The following is a 24,420-nucleotide window of genomic DNA, read 5'->3' as shown; positions in this document are numbered from 1 at the left end:
CGTTGTATTGACTATTTATGGCAGTAAGTGGGCGTGGTGAGGGCGGGATGTGACTAAAATGCAACTGAGAAACATTCTCGTTAGTCTCCGATCTATGAAGCGGAGATTGCATGCAGCTGTGCGTACTCCATGATTGATAATCACAAACCTACTTGGCGTAAGTACTTTTTTTTTTTTTGCTGAGCTCAAGTATGGTTTTAGTAGATTCTACACAATGTTTGATAAATGAGACCCCATGTCATTTAAGGGTTGTTTTATTTTGAAGGCCAAAAGTACTGGAGTATCTTGTCTTCCACACTCTCGTTTGCTAAAACTAAAAAACAGATTTGTGTTTCCATCCAGATCTAATCAATACAGATAAATGTTTTTGTAATTATCTTTTAATTAATTTTAAATAACTTGGGGGGGGGGAAATTTCCCTCGGAGTCTACAGTTAATTGCAAATACCGCTTTAGCTCGTATTCCAGACATGTGTGGGGTATTGCTGCTCTCCAGTGGCGACACACTGAAACTACAAGTTGGCTCAAACAATTAAGAAATTTAACTGGTTTATTAACAAGATAAACTACAAAAGCTTGAATGCAAATTCTTGTAGATTAAAGGATAAAATAGAAAGAGTAAAAACGTATTTGCACTTTAAAATAAAAACACACTTAAACCTGTATGTAATATCAGCTTAATATACTTTAATTACCTCTATTGTATAAGCATGCTTATTCAAAAGGCACATGAAATAACTTCTGCTATGTAAATTTAAAACGTAAATACATGACAGTAAAAATGTTTTCCAGTTTTATACATTTTTTTGCATGTAATGTTTTTTTTACACGGCAATCAATGGTCTATTTTGCCTTGGAAAACAAATTCTGCCTTAATATAGCTATTTTTCTCTCAAATACTTTATTAAACTAATTAAAACCCACTGGGGCATCACTGCAAAATGGCTAAAACTGGACTTTTTCTGCAAAACTGTCATTGCTTTTTAAACCCAGTTCTCTTCAGAATGACCTCGGTACCCCATTCATCCAAGAGAAGTAAATCTAAGATTTTTGCAAACGCAGACCTGACCAAATTTTGTGTAACTTCTAATACCTTTATAATCAGAAACACAGAAATCCTAATTTAAAAATACTCCTTAGTAGGGATGTAAGAAAATATCGATATGGCAATATATCGTAATATTTTTCCCCAGCAATATTATATCGATATTCAAAAACCGTGTATCGGAAATATCGATATGGCAATATATCGTGATTTTTTCCTGTGATTATTACATCAATATTCAAAAGCCGTGTATCTAATTCTTGAAAGAATTTACATGCAAACTTTTGTGTATTTTCTTTTCGTTTTGTGCAATTTAATCGCCACCCGCTAGCTGGCAGCAGTGTGGAACAGGTTTTGTTTCCACCATTGAACTGTAAATCCCTCCATCATGGTTCAGATACCTCATGTTAAACATGCTACATATCAGTTTGGATTGTTTATTGAACATTCTTACAATAAATTCAGTAAAACAAAAAATTGCTTGTAACATCTGACTGAATGTATCGCAAGATATCGTGATATATCGTATCGCCCCCCCCCGTATCGTGATATGTATCGTATCGCCAGAATTAAAAAAATACACATCCCTGCTCTTTAGCGATACAGACATTAATATTTGAAATGAAGATTGCAACAGCGTTATTTGTCCACGAGAGGGCAGCAGAGGCCAGTTAGTGTTTCCAACGTTTGTATCACACAGAAATAAAACTTTAAAAAATGCAGCCTCTCTAGTCAGTAGAATTAAGCAAAATGTTCTCATCTGCATTTTAAACAAGAGTCTGAGCAGAAACGTCTCATAAAAAGGGACAAAAGCAATCCTCAGTAGGAAAGGTAACCGAGTACAGATGAGCCAGGCTGGTTCAACAGTGGATAAGAAATTGTTTATTTGACTTTAACATAATTACAAGGAAACCAAACAGTCTGCAACATTCTAGCTTCAGTGGGAATCGCTCTAAGTGAATCACACTCAACACAGTAGGTCATCTCAAACTGCTTTTTATTACATCTTAAATAACAGTACATTTTAATATAGTTTCTATCTTGCATCCAGCTTTCTGTTGTACACTGACTGACTTAAAATTAAATACAAAAGGTGAAAAGGGAGCGCGGGGGAGGGGGGGGGGTGCAGAGCTCTACAGTTATTTGATGAAGAGAAAAGGAAAAAGGAATTTAATCATTTTTAATATTTTTATTTTGTTTTATTACTTGCCAACTCCAGGCCTAACGCACAATTACAGCACATTTTTGAACAGAATGTTGCAGAGAAATAACAAAATGGAAAATAATGTTCCTACCGCTAAAGAAAGAGTGCATTTGTTTAAGAGAACAGAAAATTCTGCCATTCAGATGCTGCAAGATACTTTTTAAAAACGTTTTTTTCCTATTAAAAGGACAAAAAAAAAACCTGTTATAAAATGTTTCTGTCAATGGAATTGTGTTTGCTACAGAAGGAATGAAAACGTTCTTTGTTCCATTTGGATTGTTTATGTTTAGGTAAATGAATGTGTACAATTTAAGCTTTTCCGTTACGTCTAAATTTGGGGAATCCCTCCCAAGAATGGCCCGAGTAACCGTTGATGTCGCGGGGTTTGCTCTCCAGTGCATAGCTCGACAATTTAGTTGAATCATGTATGCAGAGTAGCCAAAAAGAAAAGAAAAATATAAATACCATTGTACGGATATATTCAACAGGTTAGTTTCTTAAAAGTAAAACATCAAAAGGACTTAATTCCATATGCACCTTTTTAAGCAATTCTACAGCATGCGACTCTAAGAGATAACCCACCCATGGCAGACAACCAAAATCTTTTTTTTTTTCGTTTTTAACTTAAAAAGTTTCAATATCATTATTTTCAAACATTGATTTATACAACATGTCATTCACAGAGTAGTAACTGCATTTCCAAGCGCGGAATGGGCACCTCTGTTAATGGAAAGATCCGGGTTGTGACCGGGATAAAGCGGAAGTTGTCTCAACTCGGCCGGATCGCAGGACCAGTCCCGGCGGCAGCAAACGAAAACCGGGGAAAAGAGAATCTAAACAAAAATGATAATAAAAAGGGTCCGATGGGTTAATCTTTAATTATTCTACACTGTTGTCAGAATGGTTAAAACGTGTTTTTTTTTCCTTTGTTTTCCGTTTTAAAAACGAGCATTCATCATCATCATAAACAGCATGTGCTTGGTTAGTCGACTTTTTCTTTAGACATTATCCTATATATGCAAAGTTTTACTTTTGTGCAAACAAAGATCCGTGGACTACACTGGAAAAAAGAAACGGTAAAGTATCATGGAGCTAAATATACAGAAGGACCAGATGTGGCGCGAGGACTCCCTGTTGAAGCTGAACTCTCTCCGGTGGGATGAAGCTGGACCTAAAAAACAAAATGACGCGATCTGGAGCTCGACTGGACGTTGTTCTACCTAAAAACATTCTCTAAAACGTGTAAAGACTAGGAAGTAAAACAAAGCTTTGATCCTCGTTATAAACATGGCTGACCTACGTCTCTTCAGCAGGAAACAAGATAAAAGGTGGTGAAAAAGTGATGAAAGAATTAGATCACCGGCGTGCAATAACCTTCACTCAGACCTGTGCATAATGAGGATGAGGAACATGTCTGCTTAGGGGGGGGGGGGTTCTGGTTTTTTTAATCACTAATTACAATACCAGACCACGGTCAGGAACGCACAACTTTCCCCTCCACCTTCAACGGTTTTGTATCTTTTTTCGAGCTGGATGAGTTACAGACAATTGTGCTCTTTTAAATGAGAAGGAGACAGAAGAGAATTTTTGCCCTTGATAGTTTTTTTGGGGAGTGGAGGGTGGGGGTGGGGGGGTGTTTGGAGTCAGTATCATGGTGTTTTTCAAAAAGATTGGATATGCAATAAAATTGAACATTGTGATGTTGGAATGGTCTTGCACTCAACTTTGGAGTCCGGATGCCATCTGTGGAGGAAAAGGATCAGAGGACAGGTTTTAAAATCAATGACATCTGTTGTGTCGCCCTCCCAACAGCCAGAGGGCAGCAGAGATCCACTCCTGAACTGATTTACCTTTAGACTCTAGTTCCAGATCTTAAGGAAGCTGTCCCAGGACCCTGTTGCCACTGCCATGCCGTCGTCAGTCACACCCAAGCAGCTCACTCGGTTATCGTGACCAGCCAGGACACCTGGGGACACAGACGAAGCGATGTTAGTCACACGCCTAAAACGGCATAAACATTCAGCTGGGAGACACCATAATCATTTTAAAACCACTAAAGGCGTAAAGGTTCCTGTTGGTTAGAAATGATGCTTTTCTATCTTAGTGTTGTGAAAAGCCTTAAAGGTCTCGTTGACTTGGTTTTCTGTCGTATTCTGTGGTTAAAACTGGAGACGTCCCGATACAACTTCTTTACTTATACGATACCGATATTGCAGCCTTCAGTACCGACATACCGATAAACATCTACAGATTTCTCAGTAAACGAGACCTTTAAACAAATCTTAAAGGGACGATATCAAACAAGACCTGTTTTATGAGCTTTTGACCAAAAGCCTTCTATTGGGCCATTCCCATCTGTACCGGGTCGGCCCGGGCCGGGTAGCCCCAGTCGGCCCCAGCCTGGCCCGATTGATTCCACACATCCTTGTCTTAAGCCCATGTGGGCTGATTCTACCCACCAATCAGAGGCTTGCTCTAATGGAAGGTGTGAATTTGCTGTCAGCAGTGGGTGTGTTGGCCCTGGTCGGCCTGAAGCAGACCCCCTCGAGAAGAGGGCTGAGAATGAGCCTTGGTTGGCCCGGAAAAATACCAGGCCACCCAGATATGTAAACAACCTACGCTACCCGGCCCGGGCTGACCCGGTACAGATGGGAATGGCCCTTATGTGGGTCTGGGCGTCCGGCGTGAATCTTCCAGCCTCAACTGCAGCTCCCCTTCAGGTCTGCCCCGCTGTTGCAAGCAGCTGGATGGGTTTACATCATCATGCACCACTCCTGTAAAGCCTGGGACCCTCCTCTCCTGGACTGTAAACACTAACACCCAGCCTCTCTGAGTAGATAGCGGCGAGTTTGATCTCAATAACCGTGAAGGATTGACTTCTCTCTTATCTAGTCTGCACTTGTGAAAATGCCTACAACGTGAAACTGCATTTATTCTAAACTACAACTGAATTCTCACACAAGAGCTCTAATGAAGAGAATTAATTGTGTCTGAATAAGAAACGTGTCCGTTTGAGCAGCTGAAACGACAGTCCGGATGTCTGGTGTTGCGGATCTGAGCGCAGGAGAGCAAGCATTTAAACCGACTCTGCCTTTATTCTAGCCGTGTGTGTCGATGAAGGAAAAAGTACACCTGTGTGTAAACAGCACTGTGCTCCACCTGACCCCCCAACTATGCAGGTGAATATCTGAGCAGTCTCCCGACTTCTGGAGCGAGTGAGGCTTGTTCTTTCAGACGCCCGGTTCTACGAACACCAGCACGGGGTTCAGGTCCAGCTTCTGAGAAAATCTGCTTGGTGCTGGAATGGTTTCCTTCTCCTGATGAACACATTTGATTTTCACCAAAACCGTTACGTTATGTCACTACAACAGCTGACGATTTAAGCTGTTTGTAAACAGATTTGAAGCTGATCACTTGATTATGGTTGAAAATGTGCAACATCAATCCAAAACTTTCAGCTTTCCGGTAGATTTTGGCCAAATTGCAAAAACAACTTACTTCCAAAAACGTGGAAACCCTGTCCAGCTGTCTTGTCTGCAGCCGTATCCTGTATTCTATCAGTGTGTCTAACAGATAAATGTTTGATTATTCAGCCTGATGATTCACAGCTTTGTTTGGACATCTTGACAAGTAGCTGACCTATCAACTATGTGACTCTCCAAGATAGAGGTGTGTAAAACTCAGCCACAATATGACAAAGTCCAAAGGTGGAGAAACACGCCTGCTGGAGTGTAGGAGGCAAACCTCCTCACACACACTTTACTTTTACCGTAACACACAGACGTGGTTAGCCTAAAACCCCTCAAATAAATTTGCTTTAAGGGAAAAAACATCCAGTTATTCAGCTTAACAAGTTGTTTACAGCTGTGATCCTCTCACCTGCACGGTCGCCCTTCAACGCGTCCCAGACGTTGCAGTTGAAATCGTCATATCCAGCCAGGAGTAAACGGCCGCTCTTGGAGAAAGCTACAGAGGTGATACCGCAGATGATGTTGTCGTGTGAGTAAACCATCAGCTCCTGGTCGGCGCGCAGGTCAAAGAGCCTGCAGGTGGCGTCGTCGGAGCCCGTGGCAAAAGCGTTGCCATTAGGGAAGAACTACAACAAGACAGGGCGGATATGTCTTACACCTCTGTGCACAGGGCTCATATCACACAATCAGATGATCATCTCAGCAACGATGAGTCGAAGAGTCTAGCAATGGTTATAGAACAAAGTTCTTGAATGTGCACACTCAAATTATTTGGTTCATGCAAGGAAAAGAACAGGATATGTAAACAATCAGGTTACAGGTCACTGATGAGCAACAAAGGTGCCGCCGTTTATCGAGTGTTGAAGGAGACGTGGAAATGGTGTGTAAGGTTTGTGTTATTGAGTGTTTCCGTACACAGATGGCATTGATGTCTGACTCGTGGCCGGTGAAGGTCTGTCGGCACATTCCTTCTCTGATGTCCCAGAGCTTGGCTGAGGCATCGCAGGCTCCGGACACAAACAGCCTCGTGTCGGGCGCCAGGGAGAGACTCATCACATCGCCGGTGTGTCCGGCAAACGTAGTCGTCTGCTGACCGGTCTCGATGTCCCACAGAGCGCTGCAACAACAGGAGAGAATTTATGAAATCTTTTCCTCCAGAGGTTAGTTATTAACCCAAGACCAGATCTGAAAAGCTGAATGTTTACCCTAACAGACCCATTATTGTGGATATGGTGGATAAAATGACAGCCACCTGCTAAACTAACTTGTACATTGTATTTAATAAAGTCTGAAAACAAACACATCAATGACGGCTTTAATTTTAGAAATATGACAGAGTTTACAATGTTGAGGAAAAGCTGTTAAAACGTTTTTTGAGGCGCTTCTTTATGGTGACGTTGAAATAAACAGTATTGGTTGCAATACCCCAACTCACCAGGTGGTGTCTCCAGAGCTGGTGACTATTTGGTTGTCATCCAGGAAGCGACAGCAGGACAAGTAACCTAAAAGAATGAAATAAACCGATTAGCGGCTCCAATGGAATCTTTGTATCCCGTTTTGATAGAAGGCAACGATTCCATCATTTCCCCTGCAGACGAGGACTTAAAAGCATCACACCCACAGAGAAAGCTGTGTGTGTGTGGGTGAGTGTGTGTGTAGCCTAATTGAAGACCACAAACAGAAAATAAGCTGATCTCCTGCTTCACGACTTGCTTCCATAATTCATCCATTACTAGTTGGCAGGGTGTGTGCACCCCTCCCCGTAGTGAGGAAAGTGGAACTAAAATGCTGACACACTTCCTGTGTCATGTGACACTGATCAGATGAATGCTCCTTGCTTAAGCGCCCCACACTCATTAGTTTGCGATGGTGGAAGGTCTGCACACCATCTGATTTCAGTAGAGAAAGTGTGACTGGCATCGGGGGTGGGGTGGGGGGTTAAATGTCTTAAAATGGTTACATCCGAGTTCTTTGTACGGATCTGGGAGAGTCGGAAATGAAGGAAAATATTTTAAATGTCACAAATTGTCCAGATGTGCTGTAATGGACTCAGTTTGTTGACCAGTCACAAAGTAAAGAATCGGATCTACAACAATGTGAGCTACATCCTTACACCACCTCACTAATCGCAGACCACTGTCCTCTTATTGGAACACATTTCTTGGCTATTTGGGAAAATTCAGAACATTTAAACTAAAAAAAAAAAAGTTTTATACTGATACAATATAGAGACACTTTAAGAGTTTGTGTCAAACAGTTTTTGTTGCTCTACAGCATCAACAGGATCCACCATTACGCTCCAAAGCTAAATTAAAGAAAGCTAGGTGGATACAAGCCAACAGGAATGTCGGGTCTACCTGTGTGTCCAGCCAGCTCGCGGCTGACGCGCACATTTCCTTCACGGGTCTTCAGATTGTAGATGGAGCAGATGTTATCCAGGCCACCACAGGCGACGTAGTTCCCAGAAGGGGCGTAGGCGCACGTCATCACCCAGGAGGAGCGCAACGGGATGGCATGGACCTGGAAGAGAGTAGCAAGGAGGATATAATATTAGATAATATGCAGTGACGGATGGAGGGGGTGGAGGGGCAATGTGACATCGTGTGTCTGCAACTAGGGCTGAAACGATTCCTCGAGTACCTCGAATAACTCGAGAACAAAAAAGCCTCGAGTCAAATTCTCTGCCTCGAGGCTTCGTTTAATTCATGTTTAATTAATTCATGGCTTTGCAATCGCCCGGGGTCATGTTTCACCCGGACCAAAATAAGTGACGCACATACACACTGCACTGAATGCACACGCGAGTAGCGAATGTAACGTGGACCCCGGTGGAGTGCGAAAAAGACAGAAACTGTCAAAGGTGTGGGACCATCTTTCATGCCGTAAGGTGGAAAACGTAGTCCAGTGTAAATACTGTAAAATGGATTTAGCCTACCACAACACCACATCCTCCATGCTGCAGCACCTGACATCCACATGTACATGTCACTTCTGCAAGCGGACTCGGAGGTCCGCTCTATATTCTGCGGACACTGAGCAACTTTTTCGTCTGTAGCGCTCAGTTTCAGCTCACACTGTGTGTCTGGTAGCAACACGTCAGACCTAAAATGTGCTAAAAATAGCCGTTTTTACACAACATGTCAGACTTTTTATTGTGTTGTTATTGATGTCTGTTGTCCCTCGGGTTTGCTGCAGGAGGACACAGGTATTTATGAGAGGAAAACGAAAGAAAGTAAATAAATGTTTTGTGATCAGTATACATTCAGTCCCTTTACCAGAGGAGCGTGAGTTTGGTCCGCATAGCCGGTAGTAAGTCGGACCTGTTCCCAGTGAGGGTTGGACTCCGCCAGGGCTGCCCTTTGTCACCGGTTCTGTTCATCACTTTTATGGACAGAATTTCTAGACGCAGCCGTGGTGTGGAGTGTGTCGAGTTTGGTGGCAGGAGAATCTCGTCTCTGCTTTTTGCGGATGATGTGGTCCTCCTAGCTTCATCCAGCTCTGACCTTCAGCTCTTGCTGGGTAGGTTCGCGGCCGAATGTGAAGCGGCTGGGATGAGGATCAGCACCTCCAAATCTGAGACCATGGTTCTCGACCGGAAAAGGGTGGCTTGCCACCTCCGGGTCGGGGGAGAGGTCCTACCTCAAGTGGAGGAGTTTAAGTATCTCGGGGTCTTGTTCACGAGTGAGGGTAGGAGGGATCGGGAGATCGACAGGCGGACTGGTTCGGCGTCTGCAGTGATGCGGACGCTGAGCCGATCTGTCGTGGGGAAGAGGGAGCTGAGCCAGAAAGCCAGGCTCTCGATTTACCGGTCGATCTACATCCCAATCCTCACCTATGGTCATGAGCTTTGGGTAATGACCGAAAGAACGAGATCGCGGATACAAGCGGCCGAAATGAGTTTCCTCCGTAGGGTGGCCGGGCTCAGCCTTAGAGATAGGGTGAGGAGCTCGGACATTCGGGAGGGACTCGGAGTAGAACCGCTGCTCCTCCGGATCGAAAGGAGTCAGTTGAGGTGGTTTGGGCATCTGGTCAGGATGCCTCCTGGACGCCTCCCCAGGGAGGTGTTTCGGGCATGTCCTGCCGGCAGGAGGCCCCCGGGTCGACCCAGGACACGTTGGAGAGGTTACATCTCCAATCTGGTCCGGGAACGCCTTGGGGTCCTGCCGGAGGAGCTGGTGGACAAGGCCGGGGAGAGGACGGCCTGGAGCTCCCTAATTGGGATGCTGCCCCCGCGACCCGGACCCGGATAAGCGGAGGAAGACGAAGACGAAGTGATCAGTATAATTTGACATAACCACGGCAAACATGCTTTCTCGACAATCCTTGTTATTGTGCGAGAAAAAAGTGTAGAAATTAAAACGGACGTGTGTTAGTAGGAAAATGGCTGGCGAGCCATGTTTGCGCACGCGCCGTGAGCGGTTCTGGTGCTGTTTGGGCCGCAGCCGCTCACAGCGCTACTTCACCAGTTACCCTCCTAGCTTTTAGATTCTCGCACGAGGGGAAAATCGGCTCAGGTTGCACACTTATTTTTTGCACACGCATTTGTTTACTGTGAAGTAAAGTTGAAGTGGTGAGGTTTAGAAAACTAATTTTGAATAAAACTTGAAAAATAACTGGCAATTGCGTGCTCATCTTAAGAGGTCTTTCATATTTTATAACATGCTATTTGATACAATGGTTTACAAACACAAAAGGGTAATTTATTAGAGTACTCGATTAATCGATAAAAGGTTCAATAGAGTACTCGATTACAAAAATATTCAATAGCTGCAGCCCTATCTGCAACGTTAACCTATAAATAGCTTTTATTGGCAACTACAAACACATGTTGAGCGCATCTTCTGAAAATCTGGCGCTAGTCGTTAAAATAATGAAAATGACAGCGTTCAGGGGTTAGGGTCATTTATGCAATTAAAACTAACTTTAACTTGTTATTGTGACATTTGTCAGCTGGAATTTCTTTAATTGTTCTTTTTTGATCTGCTGTAAAACATTTGTTATTAAACAGGAAGTTTGAGACTGTTGTTTACGAAATGCTCAGATCATCATCATTACGGCATCACATGCATTCAGTCTGCAGATCTAGTAGAGATTCACCATGGACCAGGACCTTACACTACAGGTGCCAGGTATGGCCGAGTCCCAAAAAATGATGATTCATGAAGTAAATACATCCATGCAAAAGTCATTGTTCATTTATTTCATTGCAGATGATATTGCAGTAAAGCTGCCAAGCTAGCTGTGCACAGAATAGCAGCTAATTTCATCCTGCAGCTAATTTTTTTGGATCTCTACATTTTGCCCTTTAAACAAATTCTCGAAGCCTGATCTACCTGGGACACCTCTCCACTTCATCGCTTTAATCTTTGCACACATACCTGGATTATAACCAAACTGTCAGGAACGTTTCCCATTAATATCTACAACTGTATTAAAGTTTTAGGCTGTTCAGAATGGTTTATTAGTGGTAATGCGGTCGTTTTTACCTTGTTTGTGGTATAGCTGTCCCAAATAATGAGTTTGCCATCCTGGGAGGCGCTGACCAAAAGCCTGGTAAAAAGAGAAAAAGATTTTATTACTGAATTCACATTTTTAAATGACCAGTCCTGCCAAACAGCTGTAAAGGTTTTGAACCAGCAGTTGCATGAAGGTTATCAACCAAATCTTTTGAACATAAACACAGATTTTCGTCTGTATCCTACTTCCTGTCAAACATCACTAGTCTTGTGTATGTTTGGACTTACACAGCCTGGGATTTACAGATGTTCGTACTTAAGTCGACATTTTCAACTACTTGTTACAGCAGAGAACCCTCCCAGGTAGCTCTGTGCTGCGTCTGTCATCTGTGTGAATCTAACAAGAGTAACCACAGCGATCGTCCCAATGCACACGGCTACAGCAGCAGGAGTGAACACAGCAAAGGCTGCAGGGACTCTGCCAGTCTTAACTACAGCACAATACTCCGCAGACATAAAAATCAGGGCAAAATGACTTGAGCTGGATATTCTCGTGCAAGTAAGTCGATGTGATCCAAGCACTTTGAAAGCTTCAGCAAAACAAAAGCAAGCAAACAAAAAGTTGGGTAGGAGCAGCAGAGTGTGCTTATTTCAGGTCAGCCACTTCTGATGGGAGGGTCGGTCAGCTGAGACAAAATGATGCCACACTCGGGAGTTGCTCAAACCTAGTCAGAATGGAGCTCTGACGGGGGTCCGATGAAGCCAGATTATCAACAGATTATCCTGCCATGTTGAGCTGAAAGCAAGTTTTCCGAGTAATAATAACAAAAGACAAAAAAAAAAAAAAAACCTTAACTGGCTAAATGACTCCAGTAACAAACATTAAACTCAACCTCCTCTGGAGCCGTTCATATTCAGATTTTTACTTCAAACTTTCCGTAACTGAAGCTGCCCGTCAACAGAGACGCCTCCTGATGGTTATTCCCAGGTGGAAAACGGGAACCACATCAACAGTTGTGATGTTTAAAGTGATGCCAGATACTTTAACCACCCCAGTGTGCTGCTTTAAAACGTAAAACTAACGTTTGTAATTTAATCTCCAACATTTCCTACTAAATATTTATTCAGTGACACGTTTTCAGCTTTTAATCAAGCAAAATTTTGCTCAACAGCACTCCAGATACCAACTATAACTTAAATTATTCTGTATATTGGCTGGATAATGATCAAAAATTTATACCAGGGTTAATGGACAGGAACTTTAAGCGGTGGAGAAACAAAGGCATTTCTGCATTATGCACAATTATGGAGAAAGGGAAATTAAAAAATTGGCAAAAAATCAAGAACGAATATGGGATACCAGACACAGGCTATTTTATGTAGGGATGCACCGATACTGGTATCGGTACTGGCACCGATACGATACCTGTATTGGTATCGGTAATAGTTAACCGATACCGATGCAGTTGCTTGAAAATGGCTTCACTGTAACTTGTCATTTCTGTTCAACTAATATTTTAGTTTTGTAATGATTTCCATTCATATATTTTACTTTTTATCTCCCTCACAGTCTTTTCCTGTTGAAAGCAGAGAAGAAAATAAAATCTGCATCCCAAATCATTGCATTTTTTGGTGTGGTAGAAGTATCGGTATTGGTAATCGGTATCGGCGAGTACTCCGATCCAAGTATCGGTATCGGCGAGTACTCACTTTGACAAAAAGATAAGAGCAGGACTACCTCCAAAACTGAATAAGGTTACAGAAGTAATGAGCAACGCATACAAGGGAAATCAGGAAAAAAATGTCTCATTACTATATCAAAGGTTGGGGGAGAAGAAGGGGACATCATCTTTATATGTTCACGATAGGTGGGTTAAGGAAAGAGGAACATGGGTGAGTGACGATGAATGGTGGAACATTTGAAGTCCAGAAGTCCTCATCTAGTTCAAAGATGTGAAGAATGTTCTGCTGGAAAAATATGATTAAATTCTTTTTACCCCGTCGATGCAAAACAAATATTCTAGTATTCAACAAATTTGTTGGAGGAAATGTGGAAACAGGTAATCATTACCATATGTTCTGGGACTGTGCTAAATTAAAGAAGTATTGGAAAGATAGACAGTACAATAGGGGGGATGTTGGGCTACTGATAAATGAAGACTTACAATATGAAGACAGATACCTGGTCAAACTCTTATTAGCAGATGCAAAGAAGGGGATAACAAGGAAATGGAGGAAGGAAGAACCACCAACGGTGAAGATCTGGGAGGACATTTTGAAGGAGATATACAGCTTGGAAAGACTGACTCACAAACTGAAACAGGAGGAACTGAACGAAAAAGGGGAAAAATGGACAACATTCTATACACGAGGACACCACTAACTGGCCACACTGGAGAGGGGGAAAAAAAAAAGGAGTGAAACCTCACTGATGCCCCGGGTTCTGGGAATGGTATGTTGTTGTTATTGTTGTTCTTGAAAATAATAAATGAGTTAAAAAAAGGATACTGTATGACCAGAACTCCCAGCTTTCGGATTACTTGCACAATTAAACAAGCAGTTTTGAGGATTGTAAGGAAAATCAGATTGTCTGCCAAAATCAAATCAGAACCACAATAATATGCATTATAATAAATATCTGAATTAGCTGAGGAGAAGATTTTATCAAAGGAAAATTCATTAGAGTCCAAATAACTTGTTTTTATGACCAACTAAAAAGTCGACAAAACATAATCCTAAAATAAATCAGAGCCGTCCTAAAACTAAGGAACATCATAAAACCAGACAAGTGGATTCATTCAGAAAAATCTCAACAACTCCGATTCTCTGAAGACTGATGCCATTTAGAGAAAACTCCATGGTTATTAATATCAGGACATGAAAATCTTTACTTTTCTCATCAGTTGTAAAACTAGCATAGAAAAACTTACCGATTGTATAAAAGCACACATCTGTACCAACCACTTGGGTAATTTTCTGTCCTAATCACTGAATATAAACTTTAATCATGTTTTATTACAACAGCTGACGGATTTATATTTTCTACCAGGCTTGTTAATTACAAGATGTCCAAAAGAAATCCACTTTTATGGTCACGACGTCGGCCCGAGCCCAGACTTTGGGTCAAAGGATCTTTTATCTGATCATCTTTTCTTTTCTGAGCAGCTGAGTTTCATAGGGACTCTATTGTGCTCTGATAAATAACCAGACTCCTCCGGAGGAATTTGAAAACAAAAACAGAACAGCCCAAACTTTCTTTTACCATTTGACTAAACAGATGACGTAGGTTTACAACAGTCTCTGGACGACGGCTAGGCTAAAGCAACAGCACCGCTGTGAATCAGGCTGTGAGGTTTATGGCTCATCTGTCTCGGCCATCAGCCTCAACACTTGCTTTAACAAAGGCTGACTCCATTTTGAGTATTTTCCCTACCCACATACCACGTCCCGATGCACACAAACATGGCACAGACACACTAAACAGTGCAGCCACTCCAACACCGACACACTCAGAACAGAACAAGAACTTTAGTGATTTGGTGGATTCATTTTGATTATTTAAATAAATGAAGAAAAAAAAAAACATCCATTTAAAGATGTAGGATGAGGAAACAAGTAGCATAAAGACAGATTTGTATAATTCCGGTCTGATTATGGGGTAGAATGCAGCTGAATTAATTCACCTCGAGTCAGTTCCCCAGTGCATGGCATAGATTTTAGCCAGATGACCTCTCAGCGTCCGTCTGGTGCGCATCTGAATTCGGCCAACAGGGTCAATGTTAGCTGTGATCTAAACGGGAACAAAACAAAAAGTTACTTATCAACTATTTCCTGCTCTGTGAATACAAACTTCAGTGAAAGAATTATTTAGGGTGATACACTGAAAAAACCCGTCCTCGCTAAATAAAAGCTTATTAAATTGTACCAGTTAAAGCCTCATATTTTACCTGAGACAGGGTAGCATCTGCACACGCTTTCCTGGCATCCTAGGGGGGAAAAACAGTCAAATTGTAATGGAGTGTATGCAAAAGAGTAGTTAGCATCACATGAACAAAAAACAGTTACAACCAGTTCACCAAATGTCATTTATTTAAACATCATTAATAACTTGTGACAGAAAAGTGTAAAAGAATATTTGTCTTAGCAAATCATTTTAATGTTATGTTGCAGAAACTGTCTGAAATCTAGTACAGTGGAAAAAAATACAATGTTGTCATTTTACAACCATGTTTGATCATTGATTCTGTGTGTTTTGACAGTGGCAGGGTATCTGCAGGTTTAAGGGAGCCACATTTAAGACCTTTTAAGACCTTTTTTAAGGCCACTATGACCAAATTTAAGCTATTTTTTAAATTAAATTTAAGCTATAATTTCCAGCTATTGCCTGGAACCGGTGCTAACCACGTCGCGAACGTGGGATTAGCCATCCAGTTACCATTAAACTTGCCCTTCCTCATGGCGCGAGCTCCTACTAGCTTAACCAGCTAATGTGCTCATCTAAAAATAGCCCCCTTTCACAACCAACTGAATGTGTACGGTTCCGCTTACGCCAACATCGTACACAAAAAATGCTGAACACTAACTAGAAATTCACGAAAATTTTATAGAAATAAAAGAATCTTGTTTATTGGGTCTTTGGTAATTTAAGACATTTGGAAACTGGATTTAAAGATTATTTGTCATTTTTAAGGATTTTTAGGGCCTTAAATTTGGAAAAGCAAATTTAAGACGTTTTAAGACTTTTTAAGGACCCGCGGATACCCTGCAGTGGTTTATTGAAGCACAATGTCTTTGATTATTTGATATGTGAAATGCTTCCTCTAAACCAACATCAGGCTTGATTTCCAACTCAACACCAATTAAACTAAACAAGCCAACCAACAGATTGTAAAAACGGGACTTACTCTGATTTGGTTCTTGAGCTGCTCAGCCTCCTGGCGTAGCTGATCCAGTTCGCTCATTTTCCTCTACTAATGGTGTGCTTTTGCTCCGCCGCCTAGACTCTTGCTGATCTACAGGGGACAAGAAATGACAAGGTGAGCATGCATCCCACACGCATGGCTCTCCTCATATCTGTACCAGCGGGGGTCTAAAGAGGCATGTTTGATGTTAGCCAAGAAAGAAACACACTTTTTGCTCCAGATGAGAATTTTTAGACTGTTCAGCAAAATGTGGCTGAATGTCAGTTTCCAATTCTGTGTGGCTCAGACAAAGTGGAAGCGAATCACTTTTGAGACAGCTCAAGACTTGTCCTTGCCAGCTTGAAACTGTAACCTAGCAACAAGCACTAGGCTGCTTCTTAAGGCTTAAGATAACAAATATGAGCATGGTGTTGAATTTGTTCGCTCCATCCTCCTAAACAGCAGCAAACCTTTGGGAAAATACTTTGCAACAAAGCAGGTAGTAACAGTGTCTCCAAACCAAGGAGGGGAAAAAAACAACAACTTTGACATCCAAAACAGAGAGAGAAAAAAGTAAAAAATACCTCCTGGTATAGTTTCTGAAATAACACAAGGATCAACAGTCCAGATATCAAGAAGACAGCCAAGAGACCACCCGGGCTTTGCTTTACTACTGCCCCAAGGTGTTCAGATGAGGGGCAAAGTTTGATAAAGCTGTCGATACTCTGTCCGGTAGACTCTAAACTCCCCTCCAATGTCATCCATGTAATCCTGGGACATGGTTGATTCAGCTCCTCCAGCCAAATCCGGTTAAGACAAAACCTGCTGATGATCCTAAAAGCAGTGGCTATCCCGCTGACCCCAATCCTCTGGTTGACGCTCTTACTATCGATACTTTCACTATCCATAAAATAAAAAAATGTTTTACCAAATAGAAGAGAGGCTCTCCAAACAAAAGCAAACTTGGGTTAAGGTGGTTACAGATAAACACTCAATAAAATTATCCATCCTGTTTTACATGAAAGTCCAAGACGTTACATTTCCAATACAGTTCTCATTTATATCAAATCAGTCAAGTTGATGTTTAAACTACAGACACGTCTCCATGCTTCACTCTCACACCAGTTTGCAAGATCACTCAAATGTCGATTTTTATAAAACAATTTTTCTTTAGAAACTTTACCATCATAACAAATCTGTCAAACACAAGCTAACAAAAGTAACGTCTGCACTGCAAACACACCTTACCTCACTGTTTCTGTGTTTAGATACAAGTCCTTTGTCCTGGAGAGGGTTGAGACCTTCTGAATGAACACCTTATCCTACATGCACCTGAGACCTTAGCAGCTACCTGTCACCTGATTGGCCAACGCTGCAAAATGAGTCTGTATCTCAGCAAGGCACCTTAGCCCCTAATCTTAAAGATAAAATGCCTCATGGTAATATCTGTATAATTCTTGTATTCTATGTCCTGAGTAAGGCAAAAATAAAATTAGACTTAAAGGTATGAAGGTTTAACCAGATATTAAAATAGGACCACATTTCAACCCGATTAGTGCACTAAAACATTGATGCAATGCATACTATAATAATCTAAAAAATCTTGTCCTTTACATCAACAATGCTGCAGCTAAACTAGTAACTTTCCCATGGCTTTACTTAGACCACAGGGTTTCTTAAGAATGTTGATGGTGGTAGCTGGTACGCATACCTTTTAGTAATGGTACTTTATTTGTATTTTCTTTAATATCAGAATAGTTTTTTAATTTAAATTTAACTTGTGAATTTATTCATGGTATATTTAACTCCTTCACTGCCAATGACGACTAAAGTAGTCATTTGCATTTTTTTACTGTTTGAGCATCGGAACGAGCCCCCGCACTGAGAGAACAAACATCTCAGCCCTGAAGCCGATCTTCATCCGCATACATCACAGATCACATGATCAGGAAGCAACACATCCATGTGTTTGGAGATCGTTTTGGGCCGTTCCTGTAAAAAAAAGTGAGGTGCGAACTGGAAAAGCGTCTGCCGATCACAATTCGACAACAGATTATGAAAGAACGGATAACGCTCGAAACACACGGCTTCTTCCTGATGTAAGAGGTGAATCTCCTCTTTGTTTTGGCATCGACATCATGCTAGCGCGCAATGTTCTGTGACTCTTAAAAAACAGTAAAAACGGTGAGAAACGCTGGCAGCGAAGGCCGTTAGCGATCAGGAAACGGCTGGCAGTGAATGAGTTAATTTGTTTACCAAGAAAAACCCTAACATCATTCTTTAATTACTATCAATAAATGTGAATTTAACAGACTTATAACACATTTTTACATGAGAAATAGATATATTTAGTTGTTGTGTTTTAAGGGCATCTGGCCTGAACCTGTTAGGAGTCTTGGCACTGTTAAAGTGTGCAAGTACATTCTGGGATGCATCAGGTGTTAATGGGTTAAACAAGAGAAACACGTGCTCAGTTGGCTGAGGTCAGGTGATCGGTGAAACTTATCAGGAAAATTCCCCTGCTTCAGTCTTCCTTCTGAAATATTAGTAAAAAATAAACGACAAAACCAATTCCAGCTTTGTATTTATGAATGGATTTTCTGTTTTGCTTGAAACTAAGTGCTGAAAGAAAAAAGATCTAAAATGCTAAATTTTCAAATCCAGGTTCTTTTTAAACCGCAAAAAACGAAACCTCCGCTGTCAAACTACAGGATAAGGCAGAACTCTGGTGTTTATGCGCATTAGCATAAGTGGTGTGATTCAGAGGAATTTCTTTTTCCCGTTTTATTTGTGGTGGGAGTGCTGAAGCCACTGGCAGCGCAACAGATAGAGCTTTGCCTTTGCTGCCTTCTCTTTCTACCAGCTATTTTTAGTTAGGTGGTGGGGGAGGAGGAGAAGGAGGAGGAGGAAAGCAGACTTCACATTTTCCAGCCACTCCTATCAGCTCCCACATCTCGAGTGCAACAGTGACAAGGAGAGAGGAAGTGTAATTTGACTCCATACAGACACACATTTCATTGTTATTTCTTCCTCCCAAACAGCAATAATCATGCATGCACCACCTATTTTTACACCGTTCAGAGCAATGGGTCCTCTGATATCTTTCCCGTTTTTTTAAAGGTTTTAATAAAAAACTAACAAAGCACCAACATTATAAAAAGGGGCTTTTACAAAGTTTAAACAAAATTGGTGCTCTGCAGTAGCATCTCTTTTGAAAGCTAAAGAAAAGCAGTGGGGTAAAACGTATAAAGGGATATTACCCATTAAACGGTCTAATGGGGTTTGGCGGTACATTTCTGGGGCAGACAAGAGGTTGTCACCCTGATGACATAAGGAAAAGGCACAGGCAAAGAGATGTTCTGATGCACTAGAGGATAGAAGCAAGTGAGGCAAGCTAGAGGACAGAGGCAGATTAAACTAATGAGAGTGAACAAGCAGAGGACAATTGGGAGGGTAGCTGCTAATTAACCCCTTGGTAGAGGGGAGCGAAGCACGTAAGCTTCCCTTCATCATAGTGGGAATACACGTTACTCTGGTTGCTTGGCCTTTGTAAAAGGCTGCTTTGATTCTATTTGTTTTTGGTCTACTAGAGTCTGAGTTAAGGGACATATACATCACATAATGTATAACGATAGAGGGGCTAGCCAAAAAAAAAGTACCACAAAAACAACCCATGAGATAAAGTAAAAGGCCAGTTTCCCAGTGAAATGTTACCCTGCTGTATTAGTGTCTTTCTGTTCAAGTTCAGTTGCATTGACACCTAACTGCAATTTAGGAGTGCTATAAAATGTCCAACCAAGATGATTATTAATCCAAAAGCTTCAGTATTTGTTAGGGATGCACCGATCAGGTTTTTTGCTGCCGATCACCGATACCGATATCAAAGAATGCTGATCACCGATACCGATCACGTGGATTGGCCAGAAATTTTCTACAACATTATAATGAGTGCTACAAACTACATAATCTGGGAATAAAGGAAATGTAACCTAATCTAAAATGGTCTGTATTAGGGTTGTCACGGTGTGAAAATTTAACCTCACGGTTATTGTGACCAAAATTACCACGGTTTTCGGTATTATCGCGGTATTTTTTTTAAACGTGCTACATTTTCACACAATTAAATAAACCCTGTATGTCAGGAAATATTGTCCTCAGTTTGTGTCTAAATTTTGCCTAAAATGTGTTATTTTGTAATTATGTTGTTTATTTGTTTACATTTTTCCCCTTTAGTCTTTAAAATACCAATATTTGCCCATAACTTCGTATTTTATGCCTGTTTGATGTCATCATTTAAAAATATTAGATCAGATGATACTCAGTACTCAAGTAGCCTTCTAATCAGATACTTTTTTTTTACCCTTACTTGAGCAATCCGTATTTCAGGAAAATATTGTCCTCGGTTTGTGTCCTTACCAGTGAGCTTTGCAGATGTGGGAAAATGTCATCAGGCAGTAATCGTTGTTAAATTCATAATTATTCTCGGAGAGAGACCAACTCTTATCTGCCCCTGGGAGCCCCGTAATGCATAGCGTCATTTCAACATGGGGGTGTCCGCGACACGGTTTATATGCAGGTAGCGGCGCTGCGGCTGCTTGATATAGCGACTCATTGCATTCTCCCTCAACCCAAATCCTCGGATCACGCATTTTAGCTAAAACGCTAACGCTAGCTTGCCTTGCGTTGACTGTAGAGTTGTGGGTGATGGTCACGCAGATGTGTCATGAGATAAGAAGCGTTGCTGCCTTTCACAGACACTTTTTCTGCTCGTGCTGCAAACAGGATATCCGTCTTCTATCAACTGTCCCTCGGCATTCTTCAAATATCTAAAATATGCCCGTACTTCCGACTTTGTCTTCTTTGAGGGATAATAAATGTCCTCCTGAGCGCTGCCGTCTCCTCCTTTGACCATTATTTCAGCTTTAGCTTCAAGAAAGTTTTGTTGTAAACAAAGTGCGCATGTGCCGCCGGCAACTTCTGCAGATGATACGGTGGCTGGTAAGGGTCACCGCGCCTACACCGCAGCCACGGTAAACCCACCAAGATAATGTAGTTTTTTAAAAACAAGACGGTTATTATTGTCAACTTTTTTTTTTTACCGGGGTTTAGCGCTACACTGGTTACCGTGACAACCCTACCTGATCGGTTTGCTTTGATCTATTTTGAAAATTCCGATCAAAACCGATAGGGGCGCTATTGGCCGATTACGATCAAATGCCGATCCATCGGTGCATCCCTAGTATTTGTTGTCTCCTGACGTTGGAATTTACCAAACCTGGGCTTCTAGACAAACCGTTTGAACATGATGACATAAAGGTGCAGTAAAGATGGCGACCTTAATAATTTACACTCTCCTGCTTGGATACCAGCTGACCCACCCATAGCCATCTTGAGGGCTACATCAAGGCTTGCTTGCCTAATTGTTCCTTTTAATGTGCCTTGCTGTGGGACAGAGCCATTTGGGTTGTGGTTAATCTGCTGCTTTTGCAAACACTGAGCTGCAGCACATTATCAATAAGACTGGTTCAATTGCAAGCCAGTTATTTGCAGGTTGCAGTACTGGCTCAGCAAATGATCATTGTATTATGCCTCCACCTTGAGACAAACATCAAGCATCTGTAAGCAGGTGTTTCCTTTTCAAGGGTGTTCCCTTGCTACGCGTGCCCCTCTTTCCTTTGTCAAAACATTCAGCGGATGTGGCGACACAGCTCACACACAACACATTTACTCAGTGATTTTTTTTCCCTCAAACTAACACTTGCCAATGTCCATCCTTTCCTAGAATCAGGCCATGCAATAAGTGGCATTACAGCAACAGGTTACATACAACATCCGGACAGGCAGACTTACGGCAACAGACAAATAAAGGAAGAGGACAACAAAAAACAGAACGAACTGCAGAGCTGACTGTGTGGTGCTTGTTACAGCACATGGCAGGTGTGTTGACTTTGGTCAATCTAACTTAAATTAAGTCCGACACGTGCTTGTTAGCTTAAAACCAGGGATGCACCAAGACCAAGAGCACATTTTCAAACCAAGCTCAAATACTTACATTTGGGTTGTTACTGATAAGAAGCAGCAATATGGCAACACCCAAGCTAGGGCTGCTCGATTATGGCAAAAATAATAATCACGATTATGGTGACTGAAATTGAGATCACGATTATTTAGGACGATTTTTCAATTTATGTTGATTTTTTTTGTTTTTATTCAGTCATAAAATTGCTCAGGGCACAATCAGGACAAAAATGAGAAACAAGATGATCTCTAAAATAACTCCTGATTCCCAGTATAAAAAGACCAATATACTTTTGGCTCATAGTTTATGACCCAAGGGCTATAGACCTTGGTTTAACTCATTTAAGTCTAACCAGCACAGACCCAAATACCAATATCTTGCAAATACTGACAGCAAGAATTATACAGTGGCAATTATAACAAATAAATGCAAATAAATTGATGTTCACAAAATGTTGCATAACATTTATTGAGTCGTGTCAAGGTGCTGTAGGAGCGTGCACTAGCACCGTGTCCTCAGAGAGATTAGTTATTATTTATCAGCGTGAGGAAGTTATTTTTACCTTATTTATAAACTATTTATTTACAAGTCCATCAGTTAATGTAATAATTGTCCCAACCACAGCTGCACCCCCCAACCCGGTCTCAGCAATCGGGGCAAGCTGCACGTATGTTTAGCATGCGCACATTTAGCAGTTTTTAGCGGCTCAGGAGCCCGCAGGTGCGGTGTGTGTCACTCACTCTGGTTAATCCAACAGGGAGCCGGCTCCGAGAGCCATTTCTTTAGCGACTGACATCACTACATCATTCCCTTTCCTAATGTCCTGACGAACGGTCCGGAGCGCAGGCGGAGTGTTTAGCTAACCTGCAGGAAACGTCGACGACAGTTATCCAGAAAGTAGCTAAGGGTTACCAGAGATGTTTCTGAGGTGTTTGCTAGGTACTTTTAAGTTAAAAAGTCAAGAAGGGGGACTGAAAAGCTTCTAGAAATTGCGTCAAAGTCACTAAGTTGGCAACACTGTGGGAGGAGCGCTTCATTTGCAACTCAGGGCAGCGCAAGCGGGAAGAGCAAATAATCGGCTTTTGTTTTTTATAATCGTTCAAAACTCAGATCGTAATCGTGATTAAAATTCGATTAATTGAGCAGCCCTAACCCAAGCTCAACAAATCAGTGAATGTAAGTATCAAATTAAATTAAAATCTGATTTATGCGTGCTCAGGGCCCCTTTATGATCAAATGAAACCAACACACAGTGGTGGGCTGAGGTTGATCCATTGCAAAACAATTACAACATAGACTATACAACTTTGAAAAACAAATTTAGTCTTTAAAGCATTTGGGAAGTCTGCAAGAGAAGGGTGATACAAATCTTATCCGCTACATTCCTGTGAAACAAAGATTTTACAAGTACCGTTCACCTCAATGCTACTGAATTAAAGGCTACATCCCTTAGGTTCCCATGATCTCGCCAAATCAACTTTGTGTGACATAGCCAGCTGTAAAAGGGGGTTACATTTATTGTAACTGATTTAAAAGGACTTATGGCAATGAACAATGTTTCTTGAGGTGTTTCTGTCAACTTCAAAGCCCTAAACCCAATTGAGAAAATGGAATTAACTTTTTTTGACTTGTGTCTGACTTGACAAACATTAAATGATGACTTGTAAGCTGCTTCAAGTTTGAGCTTGCACACAACTTGCGTGACTGATGAGCACTTTGAAATACAATATCCCCGATCTAAACAGAGATTAAATTATTTCCTGAAGAGTTCTTTCCCCGTTTCCCTGATGAAGTCAAGAGCAGCTTTTGGTTGCTCAGTTTTTTTTTTTGGTTGGAAAAAAACTTATACTGAATAAAAGGATACAGATATTAAAACCCACAGAGCTACTCTATGCTGACGCCACAGAATTTAGTTGACTCAATTCAAATAACTCAGCAGACTTCTATTGAATTCAGATTTCTATTAGCAAATTTTTTAAAGATTAATTAAAATCTGCTGTGGCATTAAATACTACACCATTCACAAACAACTTCCACATAAATGTGCTGCTCTTCGCTGTATACAAATCACACAGTTACAAAAACAAGTAATGGAACAGATCCCTGCAGGTAATATAACACATTTGAATGTAAAATAGCTTCATAGCTTTACATAACTCAAATTCGAGCATACCAATTCTCTTTCACAAGATAAATTTCAACACTAAGTTAATATGCTATTTGGCGCTGGAATATCCTTCCTGATTGAGAAATCTGCAACTATTTCCTACTTTGACCAATCAGAAAGAGATCCTTAATATTCTAGACCTAGGCCAGGGGTTTTCCT

General features: G+C 41.3%; 1 protein-coding gene across 3 annotated transcripts in view; it reads right to left on the bottom strand.

Moving 5' to 3' along the window:
* Nucleotides 1-1,903: 1,903 nt before the first annotated feature.
* gnb1a (guanine nucleotide binding protein (G protein), beta polypeptide 1a) overlaps nucleotides 1,904-24,420 on the bottom strand; it is a 55,615-nt gene continuing 33,098 nt past the window's right edge. Inside the window, exons 1-11 of one of the 3 annotated variants that reach the window (XM_015966961.3) lie at nucleotides 17,324-17,345; nucleotides 16,079-16,186; nucleotides 15,122-15,160; nucleotides 14,858-14,964; nucleotides 11,205-11,268; nucleotides 8,076-8,238; nucleotides 7,154-7,220; nucleotides 6,634-6,835; nucleotides 6,128-6,344; nucleotides 4,099-4,214; nucleotides 1,904-3,991 (exon numbers count right to left, since the gene is read on the bottom strand). In XM_015966961.3, coding sequence (XP_015822447.1) covers nucleotides 4,108-4,214; nucleotides 6,128-6,344; nucleotides 6,634-6,835; nucleotides 7,154-7,220; nucleotides 8,076-8,238; nucleotides 11,205-11,268; nucleotides 14,858-14,964; nucleotides 15,122-15,160; nucleotides 16,079-16,135 — 1,023 coding nt within the window. In that variant the 5' untranslated portion in view covers nucleotides 16,136-16,186; nucleotides 17,324-17,345 and the 3' untranslated portion in view covers nucleotides 1,904-3,991; nucleotides 4,099-4,107. The other 2 variants (XM_015966962.3, XM_015966960.3) reach the window with 2 other exon arrangements.

The sequence above is a fragment of the Nothobranchius furzeri genome, chromosome 15, assembly GCF_043380555.1.
Source record: "Nothobranchius furzeri strain GRZ-AD chromosome 15, NfurGRZ-RIMD1, whole genome shotgun sequence".
NCBI lineage: Eukaryota > Metazoa > Chordata > Actinopteri > Cyprinodontiformes > Nothobranchiidae > Nothobranchius > Nothobranchius furzeri.
The sequence above is the reverse complement of the archived record's forward strand: the minus strand, read 5'-3'. Positions and strand labels throughout refer to the sequence as shown.